Source organism: Ochotona princeps, chromosome 2 (genome assembly GCF_030435755.1).
Source record: "Ochotona princeps isolate mOchPri1 chromosome 2, mOchPri1.hap1, whole genome shotgun sequence".
NCBI classification, from domain to species: Eukaryota; Metazoa; Chordata; class Mammalia; order Lagomorpha; family Ochotonidae; genus Ochotona; species Ochotona princeps.
This window is the reverse complement of record NC_080833.1, coordinates 29,513,999-29,534,252: the sequence shown is the minus strand read 5'-3', so window position 1 is coordinate 29,534,252 and position 20,254 is coordinate 29,513,999. Positions and strand designations below refer to the sequence as shown.

The 20,254-nt window shown below is 47.9% G+C and overlaps 1 protein-coding gene across 1 annotated transcript; it reads right to left on the bottom strand.

The window, feature by feature from the left end:
- Positions 1 to 5,762: 5,762 nt before the first annotated feature.
- On the bottom strand, positions 5,763 to 18,165 carry AKIRIN1 (akirin 1). Its single transcript, XM_004591556.3, has 5 exons — positions 17,755 to 18,165; positions 13,177 to 13,317; positions 9,137 to 9,271; positions 7,814 to 7,885; positions 5,763 to 7,245 (listed from the first exon to the last, which is right to left on the bottom strand). Exons 1-5 carry the CDS (start codon positions 17,969 to 17,971, stop codon positions 7,235 to 7,237), a joined length of 576 nt encoding a protein of 191 aa, XP_004591613.2. The 5' UTR covers positions 17,972 to 18,165; the 3' UTR covers positions 5,763 to 7,234.
- Between the last annotated feature and the right edge of the window lie 2,089 nt (positions 18,166 to 20,254).

Here is a 20,254-nt window from a genome sequence, read left to right as displayed (position 1 = left end):
TCTGTCCAATGATTCACTCCCCAACTGACCACAACAGCCGGTGTTGCGCCGATCTGAAGCCAGGAGCTCTTCCAGGACTCCCAGGCGGGTGCAGGGTCCCACAGCTTTGGGCTGTCCTCGACTGCTTTCCCAGGTCACAAGCAGGGAGCTGGATGGGAAGTGGAGCTGCCGGGATTAGAACCGGCGCCCATATGGGATCCTGGCATGTTCAAGGCAAGAATTTTAGCGCTAGGCCACCACACAGGGAACCCACTGATAATATTCTAACTTTTTCCTTGGTAGATTGTAACCATTTTCTCAGGTGTTGAGATGCAACTGGCAGTTTGTTAATTTTCAGTCAGGCACTAGGGAAGTTAAAGACCAAGGTTACTCACATCACTTTTCTAGTTTTTTTTTTCTTTGTTGTTTTTTTTAAGATTTTATTATTATTGGAAAGCCAGATATACAGAGAGGAGGAGAGACAGAGAGGAAGATCTTCCGTCCAATGTTTCACTCCCCAAGTGAGCCGCAACGGGCCGGTGCGCGCCAATCCGAAGCCGGGAACCAGGAACCTCTTCCAGGTCTCCCACATTGGTGCAGGGTCCCAAAGTCCTTGACTGCTTTCCCAGGCCACAAGCAGGGAGCTGGATGGGAAGTGGAGCTGCCAGGATTAGAACCGGCGCCCATATGGAATCCTGGGGCATTCAAGGCGAGGACTTTAGCTGCTAGGCCACGCCGCCGGACCCACTTTTCTAGTTTTTAAAAACTCAAATATCGGATGCGTGCTTGGCTTAGCCTAACAGTTCAGACATCTGTGTGTCCGAAGTTCAAGTACCTGGGTTTCACTTGGCTCCAGCTTCCTGCTAAGGTACACCCTGTCAGGTGACAGTGGTAGCTCAACTAACTGGGTTGAGGTACCCATGGCGGACCCTGAGTGGAGTTCCTAGCTTGCACGTTTGGCCCAGCCCAGCCTTGGCCCCTGCAGGCATTTGGGGAAGTGAACCAGAGGATGGGGAATCTGTTTCCCTATTTCCTCCTTCTCAACTAAGTGAATACCAAAAATATTTAAACTTCAAATATCAATCTACTCTAAAAAAGAAACTTTAGTCATGCTTACTGAACTGAGAACTACTCCAAACCAACATGGTATCTTTCCCTACTTATGCTCATAAACATCAAGTCTTGTTGGACACCAAGTCTGACTTCACTGCCTAATCAAAGCTCTGATGAAACATGGAATACAAAGGGAATTCCACTTCAAGAAATGGATTCTGAGCAAGCTACTAGTAACTCTGGTTATCTAACAGACAATGCAAATAACAGCATTTAAAAAAAAAAGATTTACTTGTTTTTCTTGGAACACCAGATGTAGAGCAAAGGTCCTCCCTCCTCTGGTTCACACCGCAAGTAGTTGCAAAGGCCGATCCCAAGTCAGGAGCCTCTGCCAGGGTCTCCCACGTGGGTGCAGGGTCCCAAGGCCTTGGGCTGTCCTCCATGCTTTCCCAGGCCACAGGCAGGGAGCTGGAAAGGAAGTGGATCAGCTGGGACATGAACGGGCACCCATATGGGACCCCGGTGCATGCAAGGTGAGGACTTCAGCCACAAGGCTATAGTGCCGGGCGCGATAAATGTTACTTTTTTTTTTTTTTAAAGATTTATTTTATTTTTATTGTTAAGTCAGATATGCAGAGAGGAGGAGAGACAGAGAAAGACCTTCCATCCGATGATTCACTCCCCAAGTGACTGCAAAGGCTGGTGCTGCGCTGATCCGAAGCCAGGATACAGGAACTTCTTCCATGTCTCCCACATGAGGGCAGAGTCCCAAGGCTTTGAGCCTTCCTTAACTGCTTTCTCAAGCCACAAGCAGGGAGCTGGATGGGAAGTGGAGCTGCCAGGGTTATAACCTGTGCCCATATGGGATCCTGGTGGCGTTCAAGGCAAGGACTTTAGCTGCCAGGCCACGCTGCCGGGCCCAAATGTTACTTTTCTTAAAAACATCAAAAGTCGGGCCCGGCGGCGTGGCCTAGCGGCTAAAGTCCTCGCCTTGAAAGCCCTGGGATCCCATATGGGCGCCGGTTCTAATCCCAGCAGCTCCACTTCCCATCCAGCTCCCTGCTTGTGGCCTGGGAAAGCAGTCGAGGACGGCCCAAAGCTTTGGGACACTGCACCCGCGTGGGAGACCCGGAAGAGGTTCCCGGTTCCCGGCTTCGGATCGGCGCGCATCGGCCCGTTGCGGCTCACTTGGGGAGTGAATCATCGGACGGAAGATCTTCCTCTCTGTCTCTCCTCTGTGTATATCTGGCTGTAATAAAATGAATAAATCTTTAAAAAAAAAAAAAAAAAAAAAAAACATCAAAAGTCTAGCTAGATAATGAAAAGCAACCAAGCTACGTCTAATAAATTAAGAACCAGTTAGCACTGCAGTGAAATCAGGGTGAGCTCAGCACCCTGAGCTAACCTAGCACGTCTATGGCATCTGCTGATGTAGAAAACACTTCTGGACACCAAGGGTCAAAGCCCAAGGTGGGAACTCCCACGAGACAGCAGCAGGTGGAATCTTGGAGCAGCTTCAGGGTAAGGGTGAGCCAGCAGCTGCCTGTGTGCCATCCAGACCACCCCAGGGGACCTCGCCTCCCTGCATCAAGGTGGTGTTTGAGTCTCCTCCGCACAGGCATCCAGAAATCCTTCCTAAATGTGGATTGTCATCTTTTTCCTGTTTACTCCTACACACTGCTCACAGATGAACCGGGAACCCTAGGAAATACAGCACTGTGACAAAAATGATAGACCCCTGATTCACAGATATTGAAATTCTTTTTTTTTTAAAGATTTATTTATTTTTATTACAAAGTCAGATATACAAAGATATTACAAAGTCAGATATTACAAAGTCAGAGAGGAGAGACAGAGAGGAAGATCTTCCGTCCGATGATTCACTCCCCCAAGTGAGCTCAAAGGTCGGGAACCAGGAACCTCTTCCAGGTCTCCCACGCAGGTGCAGGGTCATCCTCAACTGCTTTCCCAGGCCACAAGCAGGGAGCTGGATGGGAAGTGGAGCGGCCGGGATTAGAACCGGCGGCCATATGGGATCCCAGCATGTTCAAGGCGAGGACTTTAGCCGCTAGGCCACACTGCCGGGCCCGGATATTGAGACTATTAAAGTACTATATTGTTCCTATCAAAGTGCTCGTTATTTACATAAAAGTATGGTTTGTGATGGGTTGAAGACTTCCTCCTAGAGACAGAACCATATCCAAGTCCAAGTGTAATTGTTGCTCTAGAAAACACAACTAGCGCAAACTGTTCCCAATGGAATCTTCCGGGCTGAGGTGAGGTCTGTTTTTTTTTTTTTTGGTAAGATTTTTGTTATTTTTATTCGAAGACAGGTGTACAGAGGGGAGGAGAGATCGTCTGTCCATTGATTCACTCCCCCAGCGCCTGCACCGATCCAAGGCCAGGAGCCTGGGCCTCTTCTGGGTCTCCCACTGGGTCCCCAGGCTTTGGGCAGTCCTCAACTGCTTTCTCAGGCCACAAGCAGGGAGCAGGATGGGAAGCGGAGCCTCTGGGATTAGAACTGGAGCCCACATGGGATCCCGGCACTTGCAAGGTGAGGACTTTAGCCACTAGGCTACCGTGCTGGGCCTGAGGTCTGTTTTTAAAAGAGCATTTCACAACCTATATTTAAGTCCATGCTATATTCTGATAAATTTAAAATTCCCATGTTTGTATTTAGTTTCAAAATTAAATATGCTAATGTGTTAGCTTTTTGCAGTAGTGATGTAAAAGCTAAAACAAAGTACTTAGGAAGGAAATAATACTGTGTTTATTTTCGAGGCTCAAGCCCCAGCCACAGCAGTTCCGTTGGCTGGATGTCAGGTGAGTAGCAGATGGCAGTGGTGGGACACCTGAAGGAAGGCTCCCACGACGCGCAGGTCTGCTCCCAGCAGCCTTTCAGTCGATCCAATGGCAAGAACTGCCTTTTGAGATAAACTAAGGACTTCCCCCTTGGCCCACCTCCTAAACAGCAGTTTCCCGGTTAGTACCACTAATTTATGATTTGTGGGTTTAAATGCTGCATGGAAACTAAAACATACTCCAAACTGCAGAATGCTCCGACATTCTGAATTTTTTTCTCCTTCCCAACACAGCATGCCTCCTGCCCCATCTTCGACAATCATTGTTCCAAGATGCTGTTCATCCACTTGCAATTTTCCTCTGGAAGCAAAGGATTTTTTTCACCATACCTCAATTTAGAGTACTGGGAATGACTTTACCTTTGTCTGCCTTGTGGTCTTTCTCACAGTGGCAAGCTTCTGTACAGGGTCTGACAGGGCTTTCGGCTCTGTGGTCTTTGTTGTCGCAGATGCAAATGAGTAGGTGGAGCAGTATTTCCCCACCAGGCCAGCGTGTGGACCTCTGCACTACAGAATGTAATCATACAGACTCACTCCCAGACATCACTGCCTGCCTTTGTCACTGATCTGTTTCCTCGAACACTGAAAAGACTGATGTGGGGGTTTCATGCTGTCCATACTAGAAAGTCAAGAATCATTACTGTCAGACAGGGAGCTTTGGGGCTTCAGATCTGATGAGAACCACTAATACAGCACTGTGCTTTAATGTCTTATGGTGTATTGAATACTCTGTTCATGTGGCCTAATACTTGGATTTAAACATTCACCCCAATGATGTACACACAACCCCCCCCCCATTTTACAGGTAAAGAAGCCAGTGGAAGTAAGTGTGACACCGAACTAGAGCCAGGTCGCGGACGAGCCTCCAGGGCTCCAGCAGTCCTCCGCAGTGGGCAGACAAGCTCCACCGCAGACAGCAGGCCTGCCCAGATGCTCCCCCGCCCCCGGGACATTCACCCCTTCTACTCCCCCCTTCAGGCTGCTAAAAGGAGAGCCAACTAACAAGGTCAGCAGATACGACTGTCCTGAAACCACGGCTCCTGGAACACCCTCACAGGACTTCGTAAGATACTTTTTCCTCGAGTTGTGTTTTCCACAAGACAAAGATATTTCCTTCTCTGGAATCTGGGTGTTGGCGGAAATTTGTTCTGCCAGCCTGAAATTCACTTTCCAGATACCTACATTCTGTCCCAGGGTCTGCCATTCTTCTCTCAAGCTTTCAAGCTTTATTTATCTGAAACAGAGAGCCATTCCTCAGATGGCTGCAGTGGTCAGGGCTGGCCCAGGCTAAAGCCAGGGTCATTCTCTGCTGCTCTTCCCAGGCCACCAGCAGGCAGCTGGACTGGGACCTGAACCAGGGCCCCTGGGGGATACTGGTGCTGCAGGCAGCATCTCACCAGACGGTAGGTCTCAGATGAGCTTCTCAAACACGGCCATGGTGATATGGCCTTAACCTGTATTCCAGAGGGCAACAGCACAGCAACCCAGCAGCAGTGAGAGGGTGCCATTTTCCTTACTGAAGCCTTTGAGTAGGGATGCAGAGTTGAGCTGTCCAGTACTAAGGCAGCACAACACCGGTGTGTAAGACTTCATTTTTAGTCCACCTGCAGTTTTGTAAAGCTCCCACAGCAGCCACTCTATTGTTCCTCTCCCAAGAACCAGCCACTATTCTGGACATGAGGAGATAAAACAAATTGCCCCTTCAAACAGGAAATAGAAACATTCTTCAATTATTAAAAGATCACAGCTGAACTTTGGAAGACGCCTATAAATCTTCAATGTGATGCTGAGCCAGGGCGATGGCTGTTACAGCCTTAGGCAAATTATTTGAATTAAATGTATGACAGTATTAAGAAGGCAAGGTAAACAAATAGCTTAAGTATTTTATTTGTTTGCAACTAAGCTTGTTAAGACTATATAATGAAAATGTACAAAGAATAAGGTTGCAGTTTTTGGTTAGATTTAAGTCAAAGACATTCATTAACAAGGAATCTCCGAATGTGAATATTCCAGAAATTTCTCTAAGCCATCTGATCAGAACAACTGTCTTACTTTGGAAGGTACTGGCATACATCTGAATTAAACCCAACATTTTTCAAAATAAGCCCTAGTTAAAAAACAAAAACAAAAAACCTACTCTATAGTCAAACTAAAACAGTTTTAATAGAACTTTCCTTTCCAGAAACAATATTAATGGAAACAAGGCATTTTGTAAAATGTGGTCCTGAACAAGTCACAGTAAAAAATAAATGTATACTTAACTTCCACCTCCTCAAACAGAGGCTACTCTCTGTTCCTCGGCCTTGGAAACAAGGGCCAGAACAGCCTGTAAGCTGCGTCAGGCAGCGGCTGCCAAACAAAGCTCAAGCAGTTGAACATGGACACCTCCGAACAATCTGCGGAACCTGATCCAGGGATCCAAATCCTACCTCTAAGAACTGAAACAAAGGTGAAGTGAGTGGCTCCTCCCAGGCAGCAGTGCTGCGGGGCTGGCCCTGTGCTCACCTGTGGTGCTCCCACTCCGCGGAGGTCTTTTCCCTTGAGAGGAGTGGTGTCCAGGGAGCTCTTCAGTTGTGTGAATGAGGTGAGCGCCGACTCCATTTCGGTATTTTAAGGCTTGGAGTCAGGATATTTTTCTAACACAGCTAGGCAGAGTCCATGCGTCAATGGCCTGTCTCCGGTTTGTTCTAATTTCTCACCACGCATGTGTAGACCTAGGACCATAGATCTCCACTCCATCGTCATAATCACATCTAATGTCCATCCGAAGTTATGACTCATACTCTGTGCCTGGATATAGTCCCTGTGTTTAACAATAATACCTACACATAAAACAATCCACTGTTACAACTTATATGGTCACAAAACATTAATGATCTTCTGTAGACCAAGCCAATGTTTTTAACCATAATTGTCGTGCATCAAATTCACAGCCAGAATCCCCAAGATTAAAAAGTTTGCACAATACAAATAATAACTTAAAATACACGCACACACACACACTCTCACACACACTTCTTACAGAACTGTGCTTGGGGAAACTCCGTTTGTTGAGTGCCACTGAAGGCATATTTTGCTAAACTGCTGCTCCAGGTATTTTTGTATGGAAAATCTATCACAGTAGGGCACAGCTGTTTATTGGATGAGCAGAAAAGAAAGATATGCTTGTGGCAACCAGAAAGTTTTAGGTCTTTCAAGTTGTATAAAATGGACCTGCAGAAACATTTAAGTGTTCTCAGGATGCGAAGTTGGAGCTGAAATGTGATATCAAACCAGTTGCAAAAAGTGTACAGCAGCCATCTTTTGAGGTCAAGCCTGGTACCCAGATACACACAAAAGCTTCAGGACACATCTGTAAGGTAGAGACAGGAGAGAGTAAAAATACCAAGTGTGATGCCATGTATGTGATAACAGCATGCAGAACAGCATTAAAATGGAAGAAACCTGGCTCAAGCGCAGGCAGATACACGGCTACTTGGCATTTTTGAATTGGCAGCCGCAAATGTTTACCTCCAAGAAGCCTTTGTCACATACCTGATATAACCTAAGGAATCAATGCTCATGAATTAACAATAGAATAATGTTTTAGAGAAAAGCCAGCACCAGAGCCAGACCATCCCCTTAATTTAATCATAAACCACCAGCTTTATGAGCTCAGGCAAATTATTTACCTTCTGAAAGGGCTATTCTCACTTGTCAAATGGGGACACTCATAGTTTCTCATTCACAGGACTACTGTGGAGATGACGCACGCTCTGGGAAGAGTTAAAGGGCAAGCACAGTGCCCAGTACGATAGCTGCGCATACTTAGCTGTTATTTACTTCACTGCAGCTGTGTGTTCTCAGGAGACAAGATATTTAGTGTCAAAATATTGCCCTTGAACTTGGAAAAAAATTCCAGAAAATTTGGCAATACTTACAGCTTGTTGGCCTTGTCCCGTATCGTCGCATAATCTGATCATGTGTGAATTTCACAAACGATTCATATTGTTCTGTGAGGGGGGGAAACTGTATATTATTCTCTGCAGAAACAGAATCAAGCACAGCTTCACAGGTACTCTCCCCAGGCCCTTTTCATTCAGGTTACCTGTTCCTGTGCCTCCCCCCTTCCATCCCAGAACCAAATCCCTGGCTCCCAGATTTGGCTCCTGATCACAGTATTTTCCTCTAATAACGTTCCTAAGGCCAAGTCCATCCCTCATCAACAGGCCATCAAATTTTAGCAATCTCCAGTGGGCTATGAAGCTTTACAAAAATTGACATGTAAAAACTGCCAGTGTTTATGGGTTATCACATGTGACATGAAGTTCTGAAACTCTTGCTTTGCTATACGTTCCCATACACTCTGAGTGAGAAACATGAGCAGAGGCAGGATGGCCAGAAAGCTATGGGAAAATTCTACATCATTAATTGCTGATAGTTCTACAGAAATATTAACTTCTAGGAAGAAACTGGGCAGAAAGGTAGAAAATGGCCTGATGCTGGTGAACCAAGTCACTGCGAGCCAGGTCATCTGAATGATCGCAAGTGAGAGGGGAGCGACATCCCAGAGCTGCTGCTTGTTTGAGAGTATTACTGACAGATTACCGACAGACAGCCTACTGTGAGGGAGCACGGCTCTGCTTAACCCAGCAGTTCCGAAAAGAAAAGCAGACTGTTAACATTCCCAGGAACCAAGATGTAGGGCATCAGCTTAGGAAAACAACGCTGTGCCGGGAAGTAGCAGTTGCCGAAAACCTCTGAGCCCAGCACTTTCCTTTCTCATTAAACAACTACTACTTGTTATTCCTGATTCGGTCTCTCTCTCTACACACACACACACACACACACACACACACACTCACTCTCTCATCGTCATCGTCACTGCCTTTGCTCTAACCAAGCTGGGCTCTCCCTGCTTTAACTGCATCATAGCTCCTGATCACAGGACGTCCAACTTCCCAGAAGCACAAAGGGACCTCCACTAAGAAGCCTGAACACACTGACAACATTAAACTCCCTAACACCTGTTGGGTGCTTAGCGCTATATCCCAACACCTGTTTACTCATCGTCAGCCCCAATGGCCTACTTGTTGCCTTCCATATAATGTATAAGTAACATGTTTAAAATCACTGAGAGTAACTTCAATCCTCACCGCTTAATTGATTCTGCTGAAGGAAGCCCTCTTTCTAAGTTACTTTACTTGGCATTTATTCATTCTGAACTCTGACCACCCACAGCAACCCGCCGCCTCAAAGCCTACCTGCTAGTTTGGTATTGAGGATTTGCTCATATTCCTCCCGAATTTTATCTTCATAGTCTTTTAGAAGACGCTCACATATTATTCCAACTTGTCGGAGGGTAAAGGTAGGTTGGTCCTTCTTCATCCAGGAAGAACCTGACCAAAAAGGAAATCCAGTTCACGTACTATATTAATTCTAATCCGGAATTAATACCTTCATATAAACAGTTCTCAAGACATTAAAAACCAGAAAAATCACATTTTTCATTACATGGAATATTTGCAAGAAGTTCTCTCAGTTTTCACTATTTGTTCTACAAAGCAAAATCAAACATAAGCTGGGAGGTAAGAGAAACAGCATGTTTCCGGGTGTGCCCTGGACTGGCGTACAGAAACAGTGGTGGGGCCACAGCCACCTAGGACCAGACTAACATTCATTTCTTCAAAATAAATAAATAAATAAATAGATAAATAAATAAATAAATATTGATTTAAGGCAGAGCTACAGAGACAGAGGTCCTTCCTCAAGTTCACTCCCCAAACAGGTACAATGGCCTTGTGCCACCTTCTGCTGCTTTTCCATGCACATTAGCAGGGAATTCGATCGTAAGTGGGGTAGCCAGGACACTCAGCTGTCCCGTCAGCACTGCAGAAAGAAGCTTAACTCACATGGCCACAGTGCTGGCTCCCAACATTCATTTCCTAAGGGACAAGATATTATAACTGATATAAAACCTTTAGTATGAATTACAGAAAGCCAATTCACTGTGTGACAGCTACTTAGATCGTTGGAGAGCTTCTAGACTCAGGTTTAACCAAGGAGGAATATTACATGCAGAAACTCAGCAAAAAAAAAAAAAACCATATTTTGACTTATACATATTTTGGCTCAAGCACCCTTCAAACTTCATACGTGATTCTAATAAGAAGTTTGAGGGAGTGAACAAGCAGATGGAAAATCTTTCTCTCTGTACATCTACCTTTGAGGCTTAGGAAACCAGGGGACTTGCGTAATATAAAAACCTTCACCAGGCACATTGCTGTGGTGCTGTGGGTTACACCACCACTTAGGATGTAGGATAAGTAACCTCCCATGTTGGCGTGCCTGGTCAAGTCCTGGCTTCTTCACTTCCAATCCAGCTTATCATGAATGGCTCCTCTGGGAAGGTGGCAGGGGTTCCCGAGTCCCTGTCACTTTTATGGGAGGCCTTGCCAAGGTCCCAGGCTGCTGGCTCTGCTCGGCTGTTTGTTACAGGTAGCTGGGGAGTGATTCAGCACAGATCTCTCTCTACATCTCTCCTTCTGCCTTCCACACAAGAACATGTAAGAAGTGAGTGAAGTCCTTGAAGGCCATCAGATCCTCTGCACAAGTGCAAGCACATTCACCATGAAGAATGTCTGAAGGATGGAGACAGTCAGGCACTACGGGTCTCTCCTTGATTCTTTCAGATTCTAGGTTTAGGAGTGAAACATTCATAAAATAACAAAGTTGGAAACGAAAATATCCACTGGAATGCTACAAGACAGGGAAATCTAGCATGAGAAATCAGAACTCTGTGACAGGAGACCTGGGCGTCCTTGTCAAGAATCGTTACAACCACTGTTCCTTTCCCAGGCTGTGACAATCCAAACTGCACCATGCACACTCCCTGGTGGCCTCAAGTTCAGATCTGGTTCTGCTCTGCCAGCCACGTGAGGAACCTGCTCTGGCGCTGGCAGAGTACACCTTCTACAGGGAGCTTCCTGATCAAGACCGAGGCAGCAGACCCGGGGTGGCCAGTTCTAAGGTGTGCCTCTAGGATTCAACTGGAACTATTTGTTCAACCTTGTTTATGTCTAAGTCATTTAATGCCTTGAACCAAATTGTTTTTGTGTAAACCAAGAATGTAATTTTTGCTACAGCTGACTAAAGTGTCTAGCCAGTCCTTATTGAACCTGCCTCTCATATTCCACTACTTCAAAATTACGGAAATGTCATGAGAAGACAGACTTGCTACCTGTAATCATCAAAATGCCTAACCATCATTCATTCCCATGGAGCTGCTCTCAAATGGGTGTGGAGGGACTGGCAGTGTGGCACGGAGGGTTAAGCAGCTACTTGCAAGGCCAGCATCCCAGAGGAGTGCTGGGTTCAGGTCCTGGCAACACCACTTCTGATCCAGCTCCGATCCTGCCTAGCCCCTCTTGAGCTGCTGTAGTCATCTGGGGAATGAACCAATGGATGAAAAAGATGTCTGTCTCTAACTCTGCCTTTCAAATAAAAAAAAAAGACATACATCCTTAAAAAAGAAAAGAAAAGGTGGGGGATGGTTCTGGAGCCAGGCTCTTGGTGTTATAAGGAAACAAAACATAAACTCACCGAGATAAATTTCATACAAAATTAACACTCTGGGCCCAGTGTGATAGCCTAGTGGCTAAATCCTTACCTTGCACACACTGGGATCTCATATGGGCACCGGTTCATGTCCCAGTTGCTCCACTTACTTTCCAGCTCTCTGCTTGTGGCCTGGAAAAGCAGTGGAGGATGGCCCAAAGCCTTGGGCTCCTGTACCTGCATGGTATACCTGGAAGAAGCTCCTGGCTTCAGCTCACCTTAGGCTGTGGCAGCCACTTGGGGAGTGAACCAATGGACGCAAGATCATCTTCTCCGTTTCTCCTCCTTTCTGTATATTTTTATTTCCAATAAAAAAATAAATCTAAAAAAATTTAAAAAGGATTCATTTATTTTTATTGGGAAGGCAGATTTACAGAAAGGAGGAGACAAAAAGATCTTCCCTCTGCTGATTCACTCCCCATGGGGGTGCAGGCTCCCAAGCACTGAGCCATTTTTCACTGCTAGATAGGAAGTGAAACAGCCGGGACACAAACCAGCACTCATATCGCAAGGGGAAGATTAGCCAATTGAGCTATTGCTATTGCACCAGGCCTGTCTTTTTTTTTTTTAATATTTTGTTTTTATTTGAAAGACAGCTACACAGGAGAGACACAGAGAGAGGTCTTCCATCTGCTGGTTCACTCCCTAAATGGCCACAATGGCTTGGCTGAGCCTGAGCCTCTTCCCAATCTCCATGTGGGTGTGGTCAGGGCACTGGTTCCTCACACTGTACTATTATTGATAAGTGTATATCAGGTAAGTTCACTACATCACCATGAAGTTTCTCTCCAGAGACTCCATTTCTGAGCTCATCCTCCTTGACCACCCCTCACTACAGCTCAGAGCTACCCAGCTAACTTTATTAAATGATGGAAATGCCCAACACAAGAGCCACCAAATGTCACCACTGTGCAGCTGACATGTAATCACTGCATGAGAGAGAAAATTCTATTTTTGTGTAAATTTAAGATTAAATAACCATATGTGGTTAATACCTAAAGCATTACACACTTTAGCTATAGAAAAGGGTACCAATGTGTTGAAAGTCAAGCCCATCGAGCCTGCTCCAGGTCTCCCACATGGATGCAGGATCCCAGGGCTTTGGCCGTTGTCCACGCTCTCAGGCCATAAGCAGGGATCTACAGTAGAAGTCAGGCAGCCAGACACGAACTGGCGCCCATATGGGATGCTAGCACTTGAAAGCAGAGGATTTAGCCTGTTCAGCCATGGCACCATCCCCTGTATGGTTTTAAAACTATTTGTATGGGGTCTGGCACAGTGGTGTAGTATGCTAATCTTTCTTCCGTGGTGCCAGCATCTGATATGGGCATTGGTTCGAGTCCCAGCTGCTTCACTTCTGATCCAGCTTCCTGCTAATGGCATGGGAGAGCAGTGGAGAATGGCAAAAGTGCTAGGCTCCCAGCTTTGGACTAGCCTACTCCAGCCATTGCAGCCATTAGGAAAATGAAAAGTGGATGGAAGATATATGTCTCCCTTTCTCTCTTTCAATTCTGCCTTCCAAATAAATCAATCAATCTTGGGGAAAAAACTCCTATTTGTAAGTAGTGATACGCTGCACCTGCTTTCCTGGTTTTACTGCTTCAGAGAGCAGTGCCAGTCTGGAAGCTGTCACAATCAGTACCTCTTCACAGCCCTCAAGTGCCTGCACAGACACGATGGTGCTTACCTGGGGAGCTAGGTGCTGCGAGTGCTGCCGAGTGAGGCTGACTCTCCGAGGCGCAGGCTTCACTCTGATTAAGAACAACTTCTAGATGTCTCCACCTCTGGTAACGACTATATTCTTGCTTTATGTTCTGAAAAATTTGCTCTAATAAAAAATAAACATGCTTGAGTATTTATGTGTCATTCCTTCTAACTTTATCATTTTACTTGAAAGTTAAAGAGAGACAGAACTTCTAACTGCTGGTTCATTCTTCAAATGTAGTAACTGCAGCTGGTCAGGCCGGGAGCCGGGAGCCAGGAACTCAAGTATGGAAACCATAGCCTGTGGCCCCCAGGGTGTTCATTAGCTGGAAGCTGGAATTAGAAGCGAAGCTGGGGAGCCGGTGTGCTGGCATGGCAGTATAAGCCTCTGCCTGCAGCACCAGCATCCCACATGAGTGTACTGGTTCCTGTCCCAGCTACTCCACTTCCCTTCCAGCTCCATGCTTGTGGCCTAGGAAAGCAAAGGAGGATGGCCCCACACCTTGGGCCCTTGTGCTCAAGTGGGAAACCTGGAAGAGGCTCCTGGCTTCAGATCGGCTCACCTCCAACCACTGAGGCCATTTAGGGAGTGAACCAGCAGATGGAGGAACTCTGTCTTTAATTCTCTCTGTAACTCTGGATTTCAAATAAAAATTTAGAGATAAACTTTTAATGATAGTAAGAGCACATTGGCTTAACTGGCTAGTCCTCCACCTCTAAGCGCTGGCATCTCACACAGGCGTTGGTTCATGTCCCAGCTTCTGCACTTCTAGATCAGCTCCCTGCGGGCTTCAGATCGGCTCAGCTCTGACTGTTGTGGCCATTTGGGAAGTAAGCCAGCAGGTGGAAAATCATTCTGTCTCTCCTCTCTGTAAACCAGCCTTTTCAATAAAAATAAATCTTAAACAAACAGAAACAGTAACAATAAAAACAAAACAAAACTGTGGCGCTGGAATTGGAACCCTGGCGCTTTAATATAGGATGAGTGTCCCAAAGCAGTGCACCCAACACCCTCACCCTCCTCCTCTTCCTCCAATTTTCTTGGAAGTGGGTTTAGATACTCTCTTTAGCATGCAGGTTCAACCTCTGGGTAAATGCTTATACTGTACAAAGCACTCTAATGTTCTTACAGACAGTGTGCTGTTACTGTCCGACTACAACTGTGTATACAACCGAAGCTGTTCTGGCATAAGCCACTCAATTCACTTGCTTCCCTGTGGCAATGAAGACATCAGCCATTTGCTACACTAACCAGTACAATTTACAGTAAGTAAAGAATGAACTTCCCTTTACCTTATCAGGAGTTACCTTTGATCTGTTAGTTTTACAATTTTACAAACTGGGACATTAAGTGATGGGTCTCTTACACCTAAGGCCTCCTGACAGGGATGCTCCAGGAAGCCAGCAAAAATGACTGCTCACAGCTGGGCGCTGGTCAGGAGGGCAGCAGTGACTTCCTGCTCAGAATTGGTGGTCAAGGCTTAGAGGAGGATTTTCTGACCCCACAAGGGGACTTGTTAGCACTCACATTCCTATTCTGGCTCAGATAACAGGTTTTCCGACATAACTATGGGGAATCCAGAAAACACTACTGACAACCAAGAATCTACAGATAACGGCAAGTAACCATATTTACTTTTCAGATGAGTCTTCCAATTAAAGAAAATGGTATTACGGATCTAAATAATTCTAAAGTATATCATTATTTTTTTAAAGCAGGAAGTGTTAACAATACCAATTTGCTTATTAGCTATGTGACTGTAACCTTGGAAGCCATTCAGTCTAGGTTTTTGATATAAATGTCAAATGCCTATCTGATAAGGCAGCAAGAATCACAGAGGTAATGACGGTATATTCCAGGAACTAACAGCAGCTACAAACACAGCCCAAGCAACCCAACAATCCACACACAGGATCAACAGGAGATCAGCAAGGCTTTCCTGCTAAGAGTGCTGGGTCACACTTTGGATCCCTGAATGTGTGAAGTGTTCATGTTTAAAATAATTATTCCTCAAGCACATCCTTGGCAGCATCAATACCAGGAAGTAAGGAACTGCAAAGATAGGAAACAAGAAACCACCAGGACGAGGACAAGGCTCAGGAGAAGAGCTGCTCTGGGACCAAGCTAGGCTGGAGGGCAAGGGGAGCGAAGCAAAGACGCCACTTCGAGGGTGGCGGAGAGCAGCCAGCTCCGGAACCTAGCACTCTACATCCATCCACAGGAGAAACAAGGAACCAGATGTGCCTTTCTTCTGAAAAGGGCCACAGCAAACACCACTTCTTTAAACAGGATCATTTGAATCTTCGCCTCCCATGATCAAGGCTGTATCAGGCTGAGCCCATCCTCAAGCACCACAGGGGTTTCTAGCCCCTGTGACTCCAAGAACACGACATCCACAGCCTCCCGAGACCTGCTCTCTGTCCAGTTCCGCCTCCCTAAGTGTGGCACCACTCTCCTTTCGTCAGTGAGTGGCCTGCAGCTCAATTCTCTGAATCCTGATGCAACCGGCACACCCCACCCCTCCAGTCGGGTCTCCGCCTAGCACCAACACAAATGCAACCAGTAAAAGCCTTAATTTTATAGGTTGTTTTTTATAGGTTTTTTTTCCCCCCACAGAATGTGCTACAGTGCACATCTTTTTTTTTTTAAGCAAAATAAAAATTTCTTGGCTACTTCAGACATAAGTTTGTAGCCCTTGAGATAACAAATGAGATGTCACAATGAACTGACTTAAACTTACTCTTGCATTAGCTGGTTTTATCCTTTCTATCTGAAGAGAAATTAAAATTCTCTCATTATGTTTTTAATGCACAAGTCATCTTTCATTTAAGCTAAAGCATCCAATCAGCAACCATTAATACTTTGTGCTCCTTTCATGATGGGACATTTTGATTAGCATTAATAAACAATTAGTCACTCTATTTAACATAAAGGACCAAGAAACTGGTTTGCATGGTCTCTGAAAAAAAAAAAGTGTACTTAAAAGATTTAGAAAACAGCAGCTCCATTGTAATCCCCAGCCACAGCCAGGCTTCCAAGTACAAATACATTCACCAGTCACTTGGGCGGGATCTGCTGGAATGCGGACTGCCACCGGAACTAAGCTGGAGGGGCGTCTAAGGAAACCCAACATTTACATAAAGCACATTATTAGACTTCTAAAAGCCTCTTCAAAGCCGTGACAGGGACTGGGATCCCCTTCTGCACAGCAGGAGGGACTCCCCAAGAGATACATTGTTCTTGGGTATCTGTGGGTTCAGTAGCAGGAAAAAAAATCCCTGCCAAAAGGACACCTCCGCCTCCGGCCTGGGAGGGCTCATTACAAAGAACCTGAGGCAGCAGCATCCAGTAGGTGAGGCCGAGGCGCTCCCTGTGGGGCAGGTGGGGCAGCTGGGTCAGGGGTGGGAGCTAGGGAAGGGACTCCACTGGGATCAGCAAATAGAGGGAGAACATCCTGTGACAGGCACAGCACGTGGGGTTCCCCGGCGGGGGGAGCAGATGGGGGTTAGGTTTTAGAAACCAAGAGGCTGCCGAAGACACAACATTCTGATTTCCAGGAAAAGACGGTGAATACAAGCAAGCAGGAATCCTCCGTGAGGAAGAGAGCCCAAAATCCACACTGTGCACAGGCAAGGGGAGGCGAACCCTAACGCTACTGGGACCCGAAGCGGGGCGAAGAAGAAAGGATGCCGCGGTGATGGTACCAAGGATGCGCTTAAGCTTGCAGAAGCACACAGCAAGGAAGGAATCGCCCCCAATCCCTCCTTTCGGGAGCTGCTGTCACATCGGCCCTCCCCTCTCCTCGGCCCGAGTGGAATGTCTTCTAGGAGAGCCCTTCCTAGCATGGTCAGCGGAATTCCTGCTCCCAGAGCCTCTGCATGTTGAAGAATTCTCGAATTCTAGCCAGCGATCCACCGACTTCAGGCCATATATGGTGCAAGACAATAGCCATACAATAAAAGAACATGGCCAGTCGCTTATTTAGAAACGGATCGCGCTGAAATCAGATTCCACGACTCCTGCGGCAGCCTCCGCTCCCTCAAGACTTTTGGAAACCCAGGTCTCCCCTACAAGCCTCGGTACACTGGGCGGAGCGGCTCACACGCCCCCTCCCAGGAAGGGGCCCCCAGCCCCCACTCCCAAGGCCGGTTCGTGAGCAGAATCCAATTTTCCATGGCCCAGTGGGTCTGCAGGGCGGCTCAGCGCAGGCCGGGGCAGCAAGGCAGGGACGACTCCGGAGCCAGGGAGGGTCCTGGCATTCCCACCCCTCCTCTGGGTGCCCACCCTCCGCAAGCTTCCCAGCTCCAGGAAAAAAAAAATAATAAAAACCGACCCTTTGACCCCAGTGCCCCTCCCGGGTGCCTCCTACCCCCGGAAGCAACCAGGCCCAGCTGCACCCCGGTTCCCTTTTCTAAAGGCGATGAAGGGGGCCCGTGGGTGAGTCGGTCCGGCGTTCCTAAATCCACCCTCTCCCATTCCCACCACCGCCCTCCACCCCACCTCCCCCAAAAAATATGCCGGGGCCTGGCGTCGTGCCAAGCCCGCAGCAGCACAGGTTACCCGGCGTTGGGAGGCGCCGCTCGCTGCCGGGCGGGGCGGGCTGCTGCAGAGTCGGCGCGGGGGTCTGCGTCAGGAACGGCGGCGGCTCCGCGCCCGGGGGCCTGAGGCCCGGAGTGGGGCCGGCCAGAGGGGCGCAGCGCCGCCGCTTCGGGGAACCGGGGCTCAGCAGCGCCGCCTCGAATTCCATGGGCCGCTTCAGCGTCGCTCCGCACGCCATGCCGCTGAGGGGGCCAGAGGGACCCGGCGCGGACGCACAGGTAACTGCAGCCCGACCTCCGGCTCCTCAGCGGGGCTCGCAAGCCCAGCCGGCTCCAATGGCGCCTCCAGCACCCGGCAGCGCCGCTGACCCCGCCTCCTGTGACGTCACGGGCGTCGGCCACTGCCCGTCGCGGTGTGGGGGGGGGAGGAGCCGGAAGGAGGGCCTTCCCGGGAGGTCTGTCAGCGGCGGCCGGGGCCTTCGTGTCCCCTTGCTGAGGAAATGGAACAGTCTGGGCGGAGAGCGCGGTCACCAAGCAACAAGGGGAAGGCCCCCACCCCCGCCTCCGCCCCTCCCGGGGCGCGCCCCCGCCGTCGCGCCCGGGTGGGCCCTCAGGGCTTCGCACCTGCGCGGCACGGGCGGAGGGGGAAGGGAGAGCCGGGGGGAGGGAGCCTGGCAAGAGTGCTTGGGGACCCGGAGCCTCCGGGTCGAATCTGCTGCTCGTGGGCCACTCTTATCTCTGATGAAGGGGTGATTTAAAAAGGTCATCAGGGGCATTTTCCGAGCCGCTGAGGGAAGTCTGCACTTCAACTTAACCGGTTGCCTGAGCGGGGCTTTAACGAGTACCCTGGACCCCGTGAAATTGGGTAGACTGTGAGGTGAGGGGTGATTATGGAAGCATTTTGGCATAGATGTCCCCATACCTTAATTAGCTTATCAAGAGGACCTATTGTTAAAAAGGGGGACGAACCGAAATCAGCCCTTCTAGGAACCCTGTCCCAGGGTTCAGAAACTGAGCTGACAGCAGGCTGCCTGGCCGCGGCCAGCTGTGAACTGCTCTCGAGAAAGTTCGGAGAAATGAATGCGTAACAGCAGGATTCTGCTTCCAGAAACCCCTTACTTGGACTTCCCCTGGGAGCCGGTTCCGGGCTTTTAACACGTCAAAGGGACCCGTGATCCAAAGCGTGGGGAAGCCTTTCTGTAAGGACCAAGAAGCCTGGGAACTGCCTCAGCACACCGCTGGAAGTTTTCTAGAATAGTCCAAGGTGCAGACGGCCCTGTAAGAGCCCTTAGGCCAAATCATTGTGCTTCTGCACTCCAGTTAGAGAACAGGGCCTAATGCCTCAGTCCCATTTTTTTCTCCACTGTGTAAGAATTTAATTATCTGAAAGACAAAGTTATAGAATCGGAGAAAGAGGAAGAAATGGAAGAGAGAGGTCTTCAATCAGCTGGTTCACTCCACAAATGGCTGCATTTGCGGGGCAGGGCTGAAATCAGGATCAAGGAGTTTCATCTGGTCTCCCTCGTGGGTATAGGGGCCCAAAGATTTGGGTCATTTTCTGCTGTTTTCCCTGGCACACTAACAGGGAGCTGAAGTGAAGCAGCCGGGACTCCAACTGTTGCCCATATGGTTTAACCCACCACACCACAGTGCTGACAACACACGCCCAGCTTTTGTCCCTTCAGTTTCTCCAGCTTCTTTAGAGATTTTTTTTTTTTAATTTGAAAAGTAGATTTCAGAGAGAAAGGACAAAAAAGATCTTCCATCTGCTGATTCATCCCCAAATTCACCATGGTTAGAGCCAAGAACTTCTTACCCAGTCTCCCACCTTGGTACAAAGGACCCATTCTCTGGTGCTTTCCCAGGCTGCAAGTGAAGAGCTGGGTGGGAAGTGGAGCAGCCAGAACTTGAACCAGCCGCAATGGGATGCTGGTACTGCAGGGGCAAGCCTAGTTTACTATGCTATACTGCCAGTCACAAAGTCATGTGTTTTGGCATATACTTATTTATTTATTTTAAAGATTTATTTATTTTTATTGGAAAGTCAGATATACAGAGAGGAGGAGAGACAGAGGAAGATCTTCCATCCAATGATCCACTCCCCAAGTGGCCGCAATGCCTGGAGCTGAGCTGATCCAAAGCCAGGAGCCCAGATCCTCTTCCAGGACTCCCACACGTGTGCAGGGTCCCAAGGCTTTTTGGGCTGTCCTCAATTGCTTTCCCAGACAACAAGCAGGGAGCTGGATGGGAAGCAGGGCTGCGGGAATTAGAACCAGTGCTCATATGGGATTCCAGTGCTTGCAAGGTAAGGACTTAAGCAGCTACGCCACTGTGCCAGGCCCTGGCATTTATTTTTATAAAATAGCGAAATAATTCTAAACTGACTAAACATACCAAGTGTTAAGTTTTTCTCATCCTTTGTCTACAGGAACCTAAAGAAGATTTATAGTATGCTGAAAGACTCAAGGTAGAATATTAGATGCCATTGCTGTAGAGTAGCAAACTAAGCTTCTGCCTGTGGT

Coding starts and splice junctions, on each gene's coding strand:
- AKIRIN1 (XM_004591556.3), bottom strand. CDS start 17,971: ATGGCGTGCGGAGCGACGCTGAAGCGGCCCATGGAATTCGAGGCGGCG. Junction 13,318..17,754: donor GCGGCGCCTCCCAACGCCGG/GTAACCTGTGCT, acceptor ATTTTTTATTAG/AGCAAATTTTTCAGAACATA. Junction 7,886..9,136: donor CCTCAATACCAAACTAGCAG/GTAGGCTTTGAG, acceptor CCCCCCTCACAG/AACAATATGAATCGTTTGTG.